Source organism: Genypterus blacodes, unplaced genomic scaffold, assembly GCF_046128005.1.
Source record: "Genypterus blacodes isolate CSIRO-AG114 ecotype Tasmania unplaced genomic scaffold, CSIRO-AGI_Gbla_v1 ptg000003l_1, whole genome shotgun sequence".
NCBI classification, from domain to species: Eukaryota; Metazoa; Chordata; class Actinopteri; order Ophidiiformes; family Ophidiidae; genus Genypterus; species Genypterus blacodes.
The window spans coordinates 9,411,780-9,431,874 of NW_027466817.1; the positions used below are offsets into that span (position 1 = coordinate 9,411,780).

Here is a 20,095-nt window from a genome sequence, read left to right on the forward strand (position 1 = left end):
TTCCTGATTTCCCATCATTCTCTCTCCGGTTATGAGCGCAGACGGTTGACTTTGCTGCTTCTAGAGATTCACGCTGGAGACGAAGCTCTTTTTCTTCGCCGTCATTCGAGGTTCGTTGTCCCCCCGTTACTCCGCTCCTGCCTCAGCCTCCCGTCACCGCCGCTCCGTCCGCCGCATCCTTTATGCACAGCACGCTGCTCCGGTACTCCCCGAAAAAACACACCTTACTGTCCGAGCACCATGGCCGCCTCCAGCCGCTTCCAGTGAGAGACATGGAAGCCAAACAGCACCAGATAAAGAGCCTGAAAAGCTACCCAGAGACTGGCGGCCGGAGTCTGGCGGCGGCCGCCGGTGGAGACGGAGGCGGCGGCGGGCAGAGAGCCGGCTCCGCTGAAATGGAGATGGAGGCGAAGATCCAGAAAGCCATCGACTTCAAGGCGGAGGGCCACCGCTGCTACAAGGAGAAGAAATTCCGGGAGGCGATCGGGAAGTACCACCGGGCCCTGCTGCAGCTCAAAGGGGTCCATGTGGCCGACGGGACGACGGGATCCGAGGTCAACCTGCTGAGCCAAGCGGCGGCCAAGCTGACGGAGGAACAGCGGAGAACCGTGGAGAGCACGGAGATCGAGTGCTACGACAGCCTGACAGGTGAGCGAGCAGGCCGGGGCCTCCACACACACGGGGCCCCGCGTCCGAGTCAGACCTCCAGGCGCCGCTCACACCGCGTTCATACCGGCTCACGTAGCTCACACACGGTACAGATGCTGCTCGAGTAACTGAGGGACATTGAGTACCAGATTCTAATTTAATGGCAAACACAGAGTGCAGCACATACAGCATGTTTTTATACGAGGATATCACTCATTATGATCCCAGTAAACGTGATTTCAGTCAATAATCCACGTTAAAATATATGATAAATTAGTTTTAACCATAAATGTTGTAGAATACTATACTAAACTATATTTCACATGCAGTTTCAACAGTGTTTGAATGTCTCTGACTCAGTCTGTCTGGTTCTTTATTAAACATTCATACAGCCAGTTTAATAAAGGAGCTGTTTTAATGTGGTAATATGTCATCAAAATGGACTCGAATTTATATTTTAATGGGGTAAAAAGATTTAAAGATGGCAATTCAACTGCGTCTATCTAAAATGTTAAATTGCTAATAGTATATTAATTTGATTTCAAGTAATAACATATAATCCTACTTATTCCAGCATATTCCTCTTTAATCCTCAGCCCTATTGGAGGTCCTCATTGTGCATCGTGCTGAGTAATGAAGTTTCCATGGTCCTACTTGTAAATTCAGCGAAGTTTGAAAAATGAGTTGGAATAAGTGTATCAAAATAACAAATCCAATTGTGGTAGAAATGACAGATATTTGATGCATGACATCGTTCCCTAAAGGGTCATAATCAAATCAATCAGATCTCTGGACCAAAGAGCTACGCTAGTAATTTATACTTAAATCACCCAAATCGAGTGGAAACCAATCAAAACCAAAGATTGAACCTGCAGGGCTGCACAGATGGCACTGAGGGAAATCACTCCACCCCCCCAACCCCGCAGAGGTGGATGGGTCGGCCTACCAGCAGCAGCGCCTCTGGCTCAGTCGTGCGGTCCCACGGGCGCTGTTAGCTGCGTGTGTGTGCCGTTGCTGCAACAGCGACTCCTGCACGAGGGAGGGAAGGAGGCAGAATGTGAGGGGCCTGGAGAGCTGGTTGAGGGTCCACATCGCTACGAGCCGCCGACTGACCCGGAAGTTACTGTAGGACAGAGATTCATGAATACATACAGAGGTTTCAGGGTCAAAGGTCAGATGGAAACATATTTGTTTATGTGGAGGCGCTTTTAGAGGCTTGAACACGTTTTCATGGATACATTAGGGTCCATTCAAAGACCTACAGACCCAACTTACTGAGAAACAATGTCAGTGATGAAGTAGCTGATGTTTGTCTTATTGATCCTTATAGGAAATCAAACCTTGTCAGCTGTTATGGATACCATGATGTGACATAATATGAATCTGATAGAATATGGGACTAAGGCTGAGCTTCACTGCCGACACCTCATGATATGCATTTCCTCAGTTTGCTGTGTGGTTAAAGCACAACATGATGTATGATGACAGGCCGCATCCGCGAGGACACGATGATGAACGCCTTCGCTCCGGCACTGCAGCAGTTATAAAGCGTTGTGATTCGGGCTCAGGCATGCAGCAGTGATGGCAGTGTCTCGCCGGAGTAACTGAAGGTCGCCCTTTCCCCACGCAGCGCTCAGGGGCCTGTCTGGAGCCCACGGGAAGGCTGTGATGGGGGAGGGACAAGAGGGAGGGGGGAGATGGAGGAAGGAGGGAAAGATGGATGGAGTACAGAGGGAGGGAGAGGAAGACCGTTCAGGTGGTAGGAGAGGAAGAGGGAAACCAAGCAAAGGACTATCGGCACACAACAGGGGGCTGTATTTACCATGGCAACCATGGTTGTGCCTTATCTTGTATTCATACTGTTTACCGTCAGCCTTGCTGTGCTGTCAGTGACCTCTGTTACATATTTACTGTATGCTAATGAAGCTGTGTACATCGATGTCTCAGACCTGTTAAGAGGGTCAAATCAATCAAAGTGCCTTTACTACACAAAAACAACGCAAAGTGCTTTCCATCACTGATTGACAAAATGGCAAGGAAAGTACAATATAGATTCAAAAATTGATCCAACAAATGTTTAACCACAAGATCAATGCACAAAGATTAAGACAGCTAAAAGGTTTAATGATTGTTTAAAAGAAATATAAATGAATAAAACATCAACTGCCTAAATCCTTTGGAGGTCATATCTGGTGTGTGTGTGAGGTCAGACAGGAATGTTCATGTTTCTGCGTTTTGGTTCAAGTGTCTCATGGGTGGGAGGAGTTGAGGAGGCGGGACTGAGGTGCGGCAGGAGCAAAGGGGGAGGAGTCAGTCTATCCGCTGCGGTAACTAGCGCCATGACAGCAAGCGTGCGCAGAGATGTACGTATGAAACATTTCAGGACTCTGCTATTGATGGAGCATCGTAGTCGCAGGTCTTTTTGCGCCTAGTGCGGCTCCACCTTGTTACCCAGAATCCTGCTGGCCAGACGGCGCCCACCGTGTCCACGAGCCAGGAGCCGCCCTCTGATTGGCTGGCTGTCTCAGTCTCTGACGCATGATAGGACAGCAGCCGAGCAGGCGGCAGCACCACCGGCCACAGTGACCGCGTGTGTGTGTGAATGTGTGTGCGTGTCAAGTCTGTTCATGCATGCATACAAGTGTGTGTGTGTGTAAGTGAGTGCACGCGCACTTGTTTGTTCATGCATGCACTTGTGAGTGTGTTTGTTTCTGTGTGTGCACAGAATTCTGTTGGTCTCAGCAGTCAAGGGCCTGAGGAACAGCAGCTGGCTAAGGGTGTGTGTATGTGTGTGTGTGTTGTGGGATGTGAGGGTTACTTGCTTGCTCTCTGCTCTGCTTGTCCTGCCATTCTTGCCACACGGAAGCTGACTTTGCAAGTTTGTTGTGTGTGCGTGTGTGTGTGTATCCTGAGCTCTTTGTGCCACCATTGGGCAGCTTGTAGCAATCACAGACTTTTTAGACTTTGATGCTTGACAACAGAAGTTTTCTCCGACAGCAGGACGAGAGGCTAGGAAAGATCAGCTGATGGTAGAGAGGGAGAGGGAGAGGGAGAGAGAGACACGAAGAGGGAGAGAGAGACACAGAGAGAGAGGGAGAGAGACACACACAGAGATAAATAAAGAAGCTCTGAGAAATTATTCATAGAGGAATGAGGTCATTATTATAGCAAAGCTGTGGAGAGAAAATGACTTCATAACATGTTGTTTGCCGTTTTAGGAACCCGAGGGTTTGCTGTTTTTTCCTTATTACTGTTTGGATGTTTAGCCACCATAACAGTTCGATTGATTATCAATAATAATCAGTCAGAGTCACTGCAGTTCAATATGTTTCAGCTTTTCCTACAGCCTGTAGGTCACAGAGCTTCATTGGGCTCCTGTTGTGACCGTAGTCCTGGATACATTGAGTTGCAAGGAGATAGCAAACACAGCAACGACATGGGGATTGTAGACAATCAAGTGCTGTTTCCAACATGTCAGTGTTGCTGCCCTGGAGACAGACAGGCAGAGAGAGGAAAGTGAGCGTAGGATTTCCCCTCAGCTTGTGTAAAAACAAAACAATGATCTAAAGGGGAGAGTGACAGAATGTGTTTGATAATCACAGAAACATTGAGTTGTAGTTTGAGAACTCTTTACTTTATTCGCAAAAACACATAAATAATCTGAAGTCATTTTGTACTGGACTAGCAAAGTGATGAGGGGGTATTTGTGTAATGCTCTCACAGCAGAGTCCTGCTCACAAACGGTAGATGAGAAGTGAAACAGAAGAATCAGCACCAGCAGAAACTTTACCTGATTGTGTCAAACACAGAGGACGGATGATAAATGTCCTCTCTGCTGGCCTTGTTAAGGAGACGCCGCTAGTCTGAGTGTCCCTGCAGCGCTGCGTCTAAATGGGTTACACCGACGCCACCGCTGCCGCCGCCTCCGTCTGCCTGTCGCACTTCACAGTCAACATGTTGGCCTGAAGCCTCAACCCTCCGCCCACCCATCACACACACACACACACATACACACACAGGTTGAGGCACACATACACAAATAACAGATGTGACGTTGATGGTTGTTTTGTTCTTTCCCATGATATTGTGTGCGTTCCTACACATCAGCTGCTCTCATGTTTTCATTATGCATCAAGCACAACAAACCTGCACGTTCAAACCCTTACACAGTATACAACCCACACAAGACACAGACTTTTCATTAACCGGTTCAATCTGTGTATGAAGTCAAAGGTCGCGGCCCTGGGAGATGCAGGGACAACACACACCTTTTTATTAAATTGCTTTATCTCTGTCCTTCTGTGTGACATGATGATGGAGGCATTTCCAGAAACAGCATCTCCTCACCTCCTCTCCTCCTCACCTCACCGTCTGACTCACGGTGTAGATCAGGAGGGACACTCTTGCTCGCGCTGAAGCAATCAAAGCCAAACAGCATTCCTCTGTACTCCCAAACTCGCCATTTTGCCTGTGAGAACACGTTTCAAATTAGATTCTGTTTGAAGTTTCCTGCGTGCGGATATGAGCCCAGGTGAACTGCTAAAGTGGAGCTCAGCGTTTTGCAGAGCTCAGGGAAACCTGATTTGTTCTCTCTGGAGGCTGCTGGAGCTCATCTAGTGCAGACTTCACTGAGCTGAACTAATGTTTTGTTTAGCTGTGATAACGGCTCAACACCGTTGTGTGAGTCGAGTTTAATGAGCATCTTCATTAACCCTTTGTGCGTGGACAGGACAGCAGGTGTTTGTGTTGTTAAGTTTAGGAGAGAATTTCAGTATTTTTCCACATTTTCCCGTCATAGTTTACAGATGTACTTTGAGCCTGAGCTGTGCAGAGCTCAGGGTTAAACACCTTAAACGAGTAATGTTAGAGCTTGCCTGTATTTTCTGCTTATAAATCTTTATACCGGTGCTGTTTCCATCATGTCTGTGTTGCTGCCCTGGAGGCAGACAGACACAGCTCAGCTCGGTAGTAATAAATGATGATCTACTGAATTTAGAGGGATAGAAAAGAGTTTGATCATCACTGAAATGATGCCACATGAGGAAAAGAGTGAGTGTGTTCTCTCTGCTTTAGCCTCCACTGGACTCTGATCCTCCCACTGTTGAAGCCTGACAGTAACTCAGGCTCAGTTACACAATATTTATTACAAAACAATCAGAGGCGATGTCACTCGTCCGCTGTAACTGACTTCTACTGTACAGCTGCTGCTCGCTTACAACAGCAGAGCAGAAGATGACACTTTCATGTCCTGCCAGCTCCATCACCAAGGGAGGTGTTGGAGTGGATGAGAAGAGAGGAGAGGAAAAGAGGAGGAGAGACAATACAGGCAATATGGAGGAAGAGCAGGAAAAGGGGAGGCGGGGGGGGCGTTTGAGTTGGTGTGCGTCTGCCATTGGAGGTAGGACTGGAGCAGAACGCCATCCGTGGGAGCTTTGTGTGCCAGGGCTGCAGATGGCGTGGCATCGCTCTGTGTGTGTGTGTGTGTGCGCGTTAGTGTGTGTGCGTGTGTCGGGTGTACTGGCACCTCCTTTACTGTACCGTCGTAACTGTACTATGTTGTACGTCGGCCTTGACCAACCTCACAGCTGAGAGGCAGAGAGAGATTTGGAGGATGGGGGGAAGGGAGGGCGAGGCTGAGGAGGGGGGAGGGGAGGAAACCATGGGAGGAAGGGGACAGAACATTAAATCTCTTAAATATGATGGGATTATAGGACAGAAGGGTGTGGGGGAGGGTCGAGTATGTAGGAGAGGGTGACCTCCATCTTGAGTTACTCTTAAATAATCCTTACGTATCACTGCACCAAGATTGTTTTGGCCAATTTTCAATATGAATATATAAATGTTACACTCCTATACAGCAGGTCGCGCCATTACACACAATGGGGAGGGATTGCTGTCCCGTGATTAACACAAACCCGGGAAACGTGGAGCTGACTCAGCAATCTCGTAGCGCTCAGGGAATTAATAATCATTCCGTCCTTAAATCTCTCCGTGTTTCTCGCGAAAACCAGAGGCAACACTCAAATGTTCATTCGGTCGTCATATTTTGGGATATCATATGAGAGACTTCTCTGAGGTAAACTATTCAACCCGGAAATGCAAAACTAGACAAAAAACATGTAAGCACTAATTCACTGCCAATTAATTATGTATTGAATCGCCCCATTACGCTCAGAGGGTAAAACATAACGAGTAATTGAAAATATGCAACAAAACATTTCCCGTTTACCGTTATGATTTTGTTGTTCATTAGGCTGCATATTTTTGTGTAAATTTTGCAAATGTACCAGCCCTGATTTTAATCCCTCCGGTCATACTAGTAAGACAAAAGAGGAGGAAGACCAAACAATTGTCAAGTACTTTTTACAACCGTCTGATGAAGGTTATACGCTTAACGTCTGTTCTAAATTTAGCGTACATAGACAACCAAATGTATATGTGCTGGTGTATAATTATGAAGTGTGCCATTATTACGCTCAACTTGTAATAATTGTGGATGTTTTTGACTTACTCTGAGGAATGAATGGTGTGAAAACGGCATTTCATCGGCTTGTACCTGTACTTGCTCTTTGACAATAAAGTTGAATCTTGAATCTTGAAGGTCACGACCTCAGCTGAGAGGAAACTGAAACAGAGAGAGAGAGTGTGTTTGTGTGTGTGTATATTGGTCCACTCTAAGCCGTCAGTAATGAGACTTTGCTGCAGTTATTTGTGCATATATACTGTATCTACCAGCTTGAGCTGTAGCGGACGGAGCAGAATAAACCAATCAGCTGTTTGTATTTACCCAGAGTGCTCTGAGCTGATAAACGCCATCTGAGCCTCCCTGGCGCCGCCTGATACCCGCTCCAGCTCGGGTCCATGCTGAAAGCTCGACCTTCTTACGCCCCTCTCTCATAACCCCCCCCCCACTCCCTGGGTGCGGCGGCATTGAAATGTAAAGGTTGTGTTAAGCCTGTTTTGCTGATCCAGCGCTGAGGGATTGTGTTGAGATCAGAGGATGGGGGGTGGGGGGGTATGGGCCACGCTGGGTTACCACGGGCAACGATGGAAATAACCTGAATAGAGGGGAAATTATGACACGAAACCTGATCAGATGTGAAATTTCAATTGACAAAGAGGCGTGGAAGTGTGTGTGTGTGAATGTGTGTGTGTGTTTCCATCTTCCTGGCTGCTCTGTGATGATCAGTTGTGAATGCTGATAAACTGGCTGCTGCCTGGCAACACCCGGCCCCGTTTTTTGGGGGAAATTAGGGCTGTCCGTGCTTTTAATCCGTGCACTCGTGGGCAATCTGTAGTGCCTCGCAGATTAATGCTGACTCAGCGAGACTCTGAGCCAAACCATTTGGCTGTTTTCTTCTCTGCTGACCTTTTCCAAACACTCGCTCATCTCTTTCATAACCACCGTAATGGACAGAGGCGTTTCTCACAGCGACAACAGTTATATAAAATAAGGGAAGGATTAGATTTGTGTTTGCACTCTTTTTTAGTCTTGTCGTGATCCTGATTTTCTCTCTGCTCCTTCCTGTTTTTCTCGTGTGTGTGTGTGTGCATGGGTTGTTCCTGTTTGCTTCTCCTGTCAGTCACATGCTTCGCTTCCCGTCAGGTCCGTACTCTAGTGTTCCCTCATTCCAGTGTCTCCCCAGTATGTATACTCTATGTATACTATAGTATAGTATATTGTGTAGTATAGTGTATTAGAGTATATAGTGTATAGTATAGTAAGTAAGTGGCCTTTTCACCTTTGTACTCTTCTGGATCGTGTCCTGTGCCTTCTTGTTATGATTGTGTATGGTTGTATTTTCTGTCGGTCTGATATCTCAAAAATTTATAGACGAATTTCAATTAAACTGATTGTTCGCAGTCTCGTCAATAAGCTGTTGAATTTCATTGAGAGGCATGATTGGAGGACTTCTCGGCTTTGACAGAGGTCTGCGCTTCCATGTTCGTGTTTTTGTAACCTGCAACTTTTTCCAACTTCAGACTTGTTGTTCTTCCTGTTTCCTGACAATGTGGCGAGCGTTCACTAAAGACTATCTTTATATATATAGTATACGTCTGCCAATTTAGACCAGAGTTTCATCAAAAGATCGTCCCAGTGTCCTCACTTGTTTGTTCTTCATTGTACAAGAAGCTATTGCTGTTGGATGTGAGTTCACAAGGTGCTCTTGGGGCCTTGAAAGAGATGAAGAGGAGCTCACAAACTCACAAATTGATTCGAGTCCTTGTGGCGGCTCCATTTATTATTTATTGTACAGTTTCCGCGGGTCAGGAGACGATGGAGGACTTAATATGTGAACCCCTTGTATATTACCTTTAGTCTCAGGAGCAGGAGCAGCGGTGGATGAATGGAGTTTAATAAAGCAGAGAGGAGACCTTTATTAAATATATTACATCACCGGGCGTGTTATTCTGTGTTATTGCCTGTTTTATTCCCTATTCTACTCTGCTAACGTTGCCACTCAGCGTTGCATATAATACACAAAAGCAATGTTTCCAGGGCCACTTCTCCGCTGAAACCTTACAGAGGAACAAAGTCACCTGCTCTGCCCTTCACTTCCTTTTGCCCTGTAGACAATCTGGGGGTATGGCTGTCATGGAACCTGGAAGTCCCCTTATATTTAAGACCCTTGAAGAAACATGATCACGGTGACTGTCTGTCCAGGCTCCACAGATGAAATCACCGGTCAGATAATGTCTCCACAGAGATCCAAAGCGTTATCAGGTCTAGAAGTTCAAGTACAGGCTCGACCTCAATAAGTCTCCTCTCTGCTTTATTAAACTCCACTTATCCACCGCAACAGTGCTGCTCCCGCTCATGAGACTAAAGGTAGTGTACAAGGCGTCCACGTATTAAGTCCTCTATTCTCTTTCGACCCGGTAAGCTGTAAGATAAAAAAATATAAATGTAGCCGTTAGAATGAGTTAAGTGACTTAATGAGTACATGAACTGCTCTTCATTTCCTCGAAGGCCTGATGAAGCCTCGACAAACCCCAGAGGAACCTCACCGACGCACCGTCAGCGCCAGCAGCTTTTAGCACCGCGAAGACGAAGAGGCAGTGGCTCAGGCTGTGATATGGAAACTGCAGAGCACAGTGGAGAGCGTTAAGTGATTTCATCCGCGGTGAAGTCTTAGAGAAGATGGCTTCCTAGCATGCATTAATACTTAAGGAGAAGAACATTAATCCTGAGTCAGCGCCTATTTTTGGTGAGTGGAACAACGTGCAAACTGATAGAATAGAACGTGTGTGTGTGTGCTCTCTCCTTCCTCTCTTGTCTTTCTTCGTTACGTCGTTGTTGATCAGATGTTGAACATGTCAGACAGCACACACTTCAAAAACCACAACACACACCAACAGATTCCAAACGCAACCTACCAGACTCCAGACACAAATCTCTGAAATCTGTACACAAATATTCTTTTCATAGGTGAGCCAGGGGCCACTGTCTGATTCTGTCCTGTAAGCGAGGCAGCTGCAGTGACGCTCGTGTTCCTTTATCTTTAAATATGAATCTGTTTTGCCGTCGGCTGCAGAGGAGCGACAGCATCAGCAGTGAAAGGTGAGAGGACAGAGAGACGACAGGGGGACGTTCTTTGCTCTGGGGTGAACGGGGACAAAACCAGAGAGGGAGGGAGGAGGAGGAGTGAAGGACGAGGGTCAGGGATGGATGCAGGTGCAGAGATGAGTGGAGTGGGCGGGAGGGAGGGAGGGAGAGAGTGATGGCTCCCTCCATCTGCCTTCGTCCTCCCGCAGAACTAATTACAAGGTGATGGACAGCAGACTAATCAGCAAGGCCACGAGTGGCTTTAAATTAGCCGGTCCATGGTGTCGTGCCTGGTGTGATGGAGGGAGGATGGAGAGAGGAAGAGGATGAAGAGAGGAAGAGCGGTCCAGAGGGAGGGGGAGAGGAGGGGAAGGAGGGGGAGGAGAGAAAACGGCAGCAAAGAAAGGAGTGAGAGACTGATGTGCTGGTTGAGAAAACATGAACAACAAAGGCTCATCAAAGCTGTCAGAGCTCAAAGTCTTTTATTTTATCATTTTATCATTTATATTAATACAATTCACTTACAACAGAAGTAAGACAAAATTAGACTTCGACTTCTTTCGATCCACGCATTGACTGCACAAAATGGACGCTGTGTGTGAGGAGGATCCTTCGGGCTAGGGAGCTCCTGTTGTGAGGTCGCTATTTTCAATTCTAATGTGCAATAGTCGATGTCTGCACCTGAAAGCAGTGACAACACAACAACCACAATACTGAGATTAAATTGGAGATTCTTCGTGGACGATCTTAAGGGTTTAAGTGAAAAGTTAAAAGCTGCGATGTCGCTCGGCTGTTTCCACACTCAGCTGTTTCCACACTCAGCTGCTCTCTGAGTTCATTAATCACTTTGTGTTCCACTGCAGGCTTCAACGGTTCAAACACAAGCTGCTTAGATCAACTGGAAACTCTTGTGTTGCCCACATTTGTGAATGAGTTTGTGTGTCGAGATGTCAAAATGTCGCATAAACAGAACAAATCGCAACGGATTTCCGAAATGACTTTGACTTTATTTGATCTATGTTGTCATAGATTAAGTTTCTGTTGATTCAGCCGTCAGATTACTTTCCTCTGCCTCTCTCTCTCTCTTTCTCTCTCTCTCACTCTCTCTCTCTCTCTCTCTCTCTCTCTCTCTCTCTCTCTCTCTCTCTCTCTCTCTCTCTCTCTCTCTCTCTCTCTCTCTCTCTCTCTTCCCTTAACACCCTCGTTGTCTCATGTCTGCTTCCCGTCTTTATTCCTCTCCATCTTTCTGTCTCTTCGTCTCGCACTCTGTTCCTTCAGATGAGACGCTTCAGGCAGAGTGGTGGGCTTCCTCAGCATGTGTTAACCACTCCCACTCACCGGACCTCTCGATCCACATTCACACGCAGGCAGACGCAAACACACACAAAGACACACACACACAAATTTGACAGCTGTTATCGCACCTGTCGGGTCAGACGTTCGTCTCCTGCGTTGTGTTTATTGCTGCTCCTCCTTAAACTCAAACACACAAGCTATGTTTACATTCACACAGTCGCCCATCTGCAGTTATCACTCTAACACAGTTACATCAAAGCTCTTTTCAAGTCACTTAAATCTATTTATTTCAATCAAGGGTTTTAGTGGCAAGTTGATAAAGATTTAATTTGCAAAACAGTGTGAATGAACCTCGTGGAGACGTGTTGTGTTGTATTTCCGGGTTGCTGCTGACGGTTTGTTTGTTGGAAACATGATGCTGAGGAGGAGACTGACCCTTTGCTGAATTTAATCCAAGAAGAAGAAGTCGCAGTTTACAAAATGGCTGAAAGTCTGTGCTCGATCGATCAGTGGACAGACACACAAACACACACAAACTTTACGTGGTCGTGTTTGTCTTCTCCTTCTCTCTGGTGTATTCAGACTGCGACTCTGAGGCTCCGGTCACATGCCCGGGATGTGTTTATGCGGCCCGTTGTGTGTGTGTGTTTCTGTGTGTGTGTGTCCACCCGTCCTCCTCTGATCATCCTGTCATTATCACGCCCGTAATGCATCTCACCACACTCAAGATTTCCTCTGGCATGCCATCCATCTGCCTAATGGCCCAGCAGGGTGCGGCCAGCCAGTCATCACTTGTGCGCATCGCTCTTGTTTGTGTGCGTGTGTGTTTGTGTTTGTAGAAGTCGCATATCTTTCCATTGTTTGCATCAGCCAGCTCATTTACAATCGTCTGCTTGTGACTCTGCATTTGTGTGTGAGATTGTGTGTGTCTGAGTGTGTTATCTGGCCGCTGCGTGTCGATGCCAGTGAACTCTGTAACTGCGTCAGCCATTTAGGCCATTATGGAGTGTAACTGATCCTGTGAAAGCTGCGCTCATGTCCACTGTTGGAGGACAATGATTGATGTGTGTGTGTGGAGCGGAGTCACAAACAAACTGGAGTGTGTGGTGGACGTACGAGGTGTCTGCCACTGCACCAAGAAGATAAGATAAAACTCTATCTCTCGATTTGTCTGGAACTTGTGTTGCATAGGTCCCACAGTTCCAGCCTAGAGCGTAAACTTCATTATTACAAGAAACAATGTTGTAATTAAGCTTTAGTTGAAAAAAAGAAACTTCTCCTACATGAGAAAAACAAGATCAGAAGAATAAAACATGAGTATCCTACAGGTCTTAAGAGGTTAATGTCAGCAGTGACTCAGCATAGACACGCACAACACATCAGGTACACAATGTACTGCCTGCATGTACCACAAGCAACTTCAACCACCACATACCAAAACATATTGATCATTATTGAATGTGTGCGTCCCCTACATGGTGAATTATTTAGTGTTGTGTAGGCGAGGCAAGTGTGTGTGTGTGTGTGACTGACAAAGCTCCATTAGTCCTCATTTGATAAAAGACGGTCCTTGACTACATTTCACGCTGTATTGGCTTTTCTGTCCAAACACGCCCTATCACACACACACACACACACACACACACACACACACACACACACACACACACACACACACACACACGCGCGCGCACACACGTACACACCAACGATACATCTCTTAGAGATCAAGGAAGACGACAGGTAGAGGAGCCTGCTAAATCCTCCTCCTCCTCCTTCTTCTCCTCCTTCTTGTTGAACACAAATACAGTATGTTCACCTGTGACCTCTGACCCTGAAACCTCTATGTTTTCATAGATCTCAATCCAAACTTCTGGGTGTAACTGGCATATCAATATCACTTGAACTTGTCAGGTCATGATGAGACTTCTACAGAGGAGAGATGCTGGTGTAGATGTGGGTGAGCGTTCGGAAGAAACATGAGAGGGCGAAACCACGATCGTTTGTGATTATCAGAGGGTAACAGTGTTTGAAGAGATCGGATATCTCAGCCATCAGCAGGCATTTAAAAGCTTAGCTGCACTAAAAGCTCTGTGTGTGTGTGTATGTGTGCGTGTCTGTGTGTGTGTGTGTCTTTACTAATGAGGTTATCTTGACCTCAGCTGATCTCAGAGCTGCTGAGAAATGATGCTACAGGACTGATGGCAAGAAGAAAGAAGTGAGAAATACAAGTCCTCTCCTTCAGATCTTCTTCTTTACAGCAGAGACACTTCTTGCTTCTATTTCGGCCCATCGGGTTTTGGTTCTATGGTTTATGTCCCCGTGTCCTGATGCGTCTCATCCCACAGGACTTCTGCAGTGTTTGATGCCCACTTGACCTCTGCCTCTTCCTGTCTTGCCCTCATTTCTCTCCTTCAATCTGCTCGGGAGCTTGTTTGTTGGTTTGTTAGTTATTTAGTTTGATACACTGAAGTAACAAAAGTACTTTTAGTTTTAGTCTCTTTTCTTTCACACAGTTTTTGTCAACCACAAAATCAAAGTGAAATGAAATGTGCTGAGTCATTGTCACATCCTGCTGTGATTCGCTGCCGATGTTGAGTGGGCGTGGCTCGTTCTTCCAGTGCTGAATCTCATGAATGCATCAGTCGACTGGAACCACACTTGGTGCACTTGTGACGTTGTTACTTATGGACAAAATTATTGTATCCATACCTTTGGTTCTGGACATGGCAGAATCAGAGTCTTAACCACTTTACCTTATCATAGTCTGGGCAGTACAAGGCCCTGACTGCAGCTTCTTCACTGACACCTTAGAAAACTTCCACTGTGTCTTTGCTATTTATAGTCCGGAACTGTCATCTGGAGGAATGAACCAACGGCGAGACTCCATTTCACAGAGAGAGACAGGAAGAAAGAGAGAGAGAGCGAGACAGAGAAAGAGAGAGAGGGTGAAAGAGAGCGAGACAGAGAAAGAGAGAGAGAGTGAAAGAGAGCGAGACAAAGAGAGAGAGATCTCAGCAAAACACACACTACGTTTATCCAGACTCCAGACAAAAACAGAATAACTATAAAATCATAAAGTTTGTGTAGTTGTGTAATGTCTAATCCTTGGTTTGGGGAAGGTGTCGAGGTTCAAGTCCATCAAGTCAAAAGTGAGTGGTGTCGAGTCGCTGAGGTCAAAATAAATCTCGGGTCTAAAGATTAGTGACTCGAGTCCAAGTGAAGTAATGTGTATGTGTTACTGAGTATTTATCACCATTACTGCAGTCATTCATTTAGTACTTTGGATGCTTAAAGGCTGACTCACTCATGTCCTCACCTTGTCCCTGTCTGCAGCGTGTCTGCTGCAGTCTGAGCTGGTGAACTACGAGCGGGTGAAGGAATACTGCCTGAAAGTGCTGAGCCACCAGAGGGACCACTTCAAGGCCATGTACCGCGCCGGCATCGCCTTCTACCACCTGGGCGACTATGAATGTGCCCTGCGTTACCTGCGTGACGCCAAGAACCGCGAACCCACAGGTGAGGAGGGGGGACAAGCCCAACAAGTGACACAATAGCTGAGTTTGCATTTGTCAGACTGAAGCTGGCTTGGTTTTTAGGTGCTTGGATTTTATTTTATTTTATTTTATTTTATTTTATTTTATTTTATTTTATTTTATTTTATTTTATTTTATTTTATTTTATTTTATTTTTTTTATTTTATTTTATTTTATTTCAATTTACCTGTGTTTGTTAGTATCCTTTCTTGTTTTACGTTTCAATGATCATTATCATATATCTCCTCCACACTGCATTCTGTGTAGTCATTGATTACCTGCCTGATTGATTGATTGATGTATTGATGGATTGGTTTGTGGTGTTGTCTCTCCGTCAGACACCAACGTGCTGCGATACATCCAGCTGACAGAGATGAAGATGAGCAAGAGTGGACAGCGGGAGCGAGACAGCGGCAAAGAGACCCAGGGCTAACCCTGCACCTTCTCACCCACTCTGACCCCTCGACCTTTTGACCTGCGACCTGTCCCACAACAACCCCCACCCCCCCTTCTCTCCGCTTCCTGCCCTCCTCTGTCGAGCCCTGGCAGGGCGACGAGCCGCGGACGAGATAGACGCGACGAACGCCTCACATATCAAGAGCCGTCTGCGCCCTTACCCACGATTCCGTCTCTTCGTCCTTCTCTGTCCTTTTCTTTTCCCGTCACCCTCGGGTGCTGCGGTTCCTTTTTCCCCACATACAGACAGACAAGAACACAAAACAGAAGACAACAACAAGGAGAATCCTGTATTATACGCGTGGTGGAAAGAAAATGGAGCTTCAAAACATACCGATGAAAAACGGACATTTGCGTGACTTAGTAAATGGATTAACAACGTAAAATGCATTTAGTTTCTGCTCTTTCTCTCTCTTTCTCTCGCTCTCTCTCTCTTTGCTGATTTCGAACACAGAAGAGAATTCCAGGGTTGGGAGGTTGTCGTGCTTCAAGGAGTTTGGCGGTTCGTAAGCATTGTGTTTGTGGGGTATGTATGTGTGTGTGTGTCTGTGTGTGTGACACGTATCGAGACACAGCCCGATTTGATTGTACATCCCACCGCTGTCCTCGGGCTTAGACGGGACAGATGAGCACAAGATGTCTTTGTTTGTTTCCTCCACGCTGATTCTGTCTCGCGTCTCAGTCTCTACTGTTTTCGATCCAAGGGCTAATTCAACTGTTTGTCACTCTAAGTTCACTCGTGTTTCTAAGTTGCATTCTGCGTTCATTTTACTCAGCCGTTCTTTGGTTCTTCTTCTCCTTCTGAGGAACAAAGCAATCAGGCTCAACGCTCCTGCTGTCCTGCTGTGATATCGTGGAAACTGGCGTCTTGAATCTGCTGTCCGAAGCCCCTTCTCCTGTGTCGTCAGAAGCCCTCCCTCCCTCCTATCACCCCACCCCCGCCTTTGTTCTCCCCTTAATGATGTCACAATGGAAAATAGCCAAGGGGATTAGATTTCAATTAACTTTGCACCGGTTCCTAACATGATGCTAAACAGGGAACTGATTCTGTGCGTCGTGTAATTGACAGCGTTTCGCAACTTTACGGCTCAGTCGTGGGGCAGGAAGTGAGGAGGGTTTGATTGGCCAATGGCAGCACTTTAGAGGCAGGTACAGGCACACTGCCAGTTCGCTATTACACACATATGTTTAAGTGTGGCTCAGTCTTTCTCTCTGTTGAATCGCTGCGTGTTAGGAACCAGTGTTGGCCGCATAAACCTTTATCACAACCCAAACGTGGATAACACGCAGATGGGACTCGATCACCTTGGTCGGTCCTGGCAGTCCAAACCACTCCAGGCCGTGGCTTAACTCTGCTCTGATGGATTGAAAGTTTGTGGACGCATGACCTGAATCCCTTTCAAACCCAGTTCTCCGTCTATCCTCCCCCACCGACCCTGTGTGCGAGCCCGACCTCCCACATGTGACGTGCAGCTCCGGAGTCATTTCAGACGTACGGGATCAGGATCGTAATGTATCTCTGTTGCTTTCTGTCACAGCATGCTGCCACTAACCTCTCCTCTTCCACCTCTGTTCCATTCGTTCTCTTCTATATAAACACACGAGGCGATCACAGCAGTAGGGAACAAAACTATAAATATCTGTCAAAGGGTCGCCGGAGTGAATCAGGGCCACGGTGAGAGACTAGAGGGCCGAACCTATCCCACTGCTGAGGGAATTCAGAGGAGGGAAAGTAGATGAGAAAGATGTCATAAATTGTTTCTCCCCCCCTTTTTCCGGTGACCTCCTAAGAGGGAAACAGAAACTCTAAAGGTGTCAATGGGACTCTGGAGAGACAGCACCATGATGCGGGGGGGAAGTAGGCCACCATCAACTGGTGATTGAGTGGCAACAGGAAAGAGCTGGGAGATTGTCGTTCGTCTAGTGGCTACAGACTTCTGGTCATTGAAAGGATTCCGAAGAACTCAAATGTTTGGCAAACAAAACATAACAGATGATAATCTGTCACTGCCTCACAACGAACACCTCCAACCCACAGGTCCAATGAGCTCTGTTTAACTTTGTCTTTCCAAGCTAAAGTACATTTCTTTTCGAAGTCATAGTTTTGAAAAGAGCATCGCTTTTCAGGCACAATTGGTGCCTGCGGATGGGAAACTGGGAAAAGGTATATATAGTCCTTGTTGCTGCGGCAGTGACTCCTACTGGTCGTTTGGGGCGCCCGCATACAAGTGTCTTGGCGCTCTCGCTCGAGCAGTTTAGAACACACAGGTGGTGACATTAGGTGTTAAGGACAGAAAAAAGGGTGGAAAAATCCTGAAACATTCCCTGAATCAAGCACCAATTGTAGCCGAACACATAACATTCCCAGTAACAATGAGCTTTAACGTTGACTGGACAAACTTACAGGCTAAGTTACACAATATTTCTTACATCTGCATACTTCTATATTTTATAGGTCAAGATACTTTATCAAGATACTTTATCCTTAACCGAGTACCAATGTACCAAACGAGTACATGTGTACTGGAACAGTAGCACCTACTGTGAGCAAGACAGAACTTCAAAGATTTCCAGTAGCTCAGTAATGTCAACAATTGGTGCCACTACCTGATCGATCCAATACCAATAATAACTTATTGGTGACCGAATTAGAAACTACCAATGATTCCTGAAACAATATTATGACATTATCAATATCTCCTAGCTCCAAACACGCAGAGGCCTTCCTCTCATCTCTCTCTCTCTCTCTCTCTCTCTCCACTCCTTGTCTCCCACTGGGGATGAATGGAACAAACAACAGTGATTAATGGTCCCTGCAGCATCTGTCTCCATGGCTACCCGTGCTGAGTCTCCTCACCCTTGGGGGACAGCTTTCCCCCCCGCGTGGTCCTGTCTCTGCGGCACCCGTCTGCCATCTTTGTTTTTTGTCTAGTTGTGCTAAGTCACTCTGGCTTGATGTACGCGATCCTGTAGGGATAGGGAGCCGCACAGGTTCACTCCGGCCGGTCGCCTCTCTCGCTTAATGGCCGGACTGATACCGTTTGTTGTGAGCGTAACTCGATGTGCGCAAATAGCGATGGAGACGTCCGATCTCGACATCGGTTTAGCTTTGAAAACAAACAAAAAGCACAACAAAAAAAGGGACAGAAAACTACTGGCTGTGTTATTTTTGCTCTTTCCTTTGATGTCATTTGAGGTAAATGTTCGTCAGATGTCAAAGTAGTTTTTGTGGATATATGATACAATTGTACAAAAAAAATAAGAAAAACGGAAAGATTTATGGTTGTGAAAAGCTTTAAGGCGTCACTTTAGCGAGGGAAATGAAACGTCTGGCTGAAGAAAAGAGAATATCCTGAGCTCACACTCTGAGCTCTTTGTGACTGTGTGTGTGTGTGTGTTTGTTGGTGTTTCTGTTGATGCCCTGACTTTGGGAAATCCAGAACTGGATCAGAGGACCTTTGACCCCCTTCAAACGTCCTCAATATGTTAAGCGCCAAGAGCAAAAGGTAACGCAGGAGCGGACAGTTTGGACTGTGATGAACTGAACTACCACAGCTCGGCTCCGTGGCGTCATTGTCCCCGTGTGGACAGACTGAGACAGACCTGAATCTGAGGACCCGGCGGCAGACGTCACACGCCAACGCTGGTTTCACTGAATTGCTAGCCTGGGAATGCACTACTGACTGGAAAATGAAGATTATGAATAAAGTTTCAAACAAAGAGGTTGAACTGTTTCACGCTCACTCATTTCATGCACTCACAGGAATGATCAAGTATATTCAAACAAAAAATAATTCCACATAACTCCACTACATTTGTCAAATAAACTGAAGTATTGCGAACACTGGTAAAATACAAAAACAAAGATTTTGTGAATAAGGTCTAAATATTTTGAGAGAAAGTCAATATAATCCTAGCTGTTAATACAGGACAAGCAGGCTGAATGGTTGTATATAGCGAAAGAAATAATGTTTTAAAGAATAACTTCTGTGAACTGGATCTGCCTCAAAATGTGCTATAATGTTGCTAAGCTTTCTGACTCCATTTTTGGAACAATCTGTGGTCTTCATGTGTCTCCATTCATATTGTACTTTTCAATCACCTCTTGCTTGTTGTATTTTGTTCTCTATGTGTTGGCTGAGCAGCTTTTTGGGAGCCTCCACGCCACCTACTGGAGTTAAGCGGGAGGATCACACCCTCCTGTCTGACTGTTTTAAGTGAGAACACTATTGATCTGCACTTGGCTTTGAGTGTGAAGAGGAACATTCCAACAGTGGGTAGCCCTGCTTTGTTCTGGTTTTCATGTGTGGAAGCTAAACAGATATGCACGATGCTGCTGTAAAAACACTTCAGCAGCTATGAAAACAATTGAGAGGGCGGAGCAGCTGAACACACACAGCCGACTCCTTAACACCTCTTCCTTCCTCACTTCAGTTTCAGGCAGATCATCCCTTTTTTCCCTTTTCTTTGTTAGTGCTTTTAATAGCATCACCATGGAAGTACAGAGGGGTTGCTAAGCAACTGGCTGGCGTCTGAAGGGTGTTTGATTGGTGGTCACACTGACAGACACAGCAGTTGAGTGGGATCTGTGTGAGTCTTTATATCATGAGCA

General features: G+C 46.2%; 1 protein-coding gene across 1 annotated transcript; it reads left to right on the forward strand.

The window, feature by feature from the left end:
* Nucleotides 1-182: 182 nt before the first annotated feature.
* Nucleotides 183-15,460, forward strand: ttc9b (tetratricopeptide repeat domain 9B). The gene is made up of 3 exons (XM_076145951.1): nucleotides 183-648; nucleotides 14,828-15,010; nucleotides 15,366-15,460. Exons 1-3 carry the CDS (start codon nucleotides 183-185, stop codon nucleotides 15,458-15,460), a joined length of 744 nt encoding a protein of 247 aa, XP_076002066.1.
* Nucleotides 15,461-20,095: the final 4,635 nt, after the last annotated feature.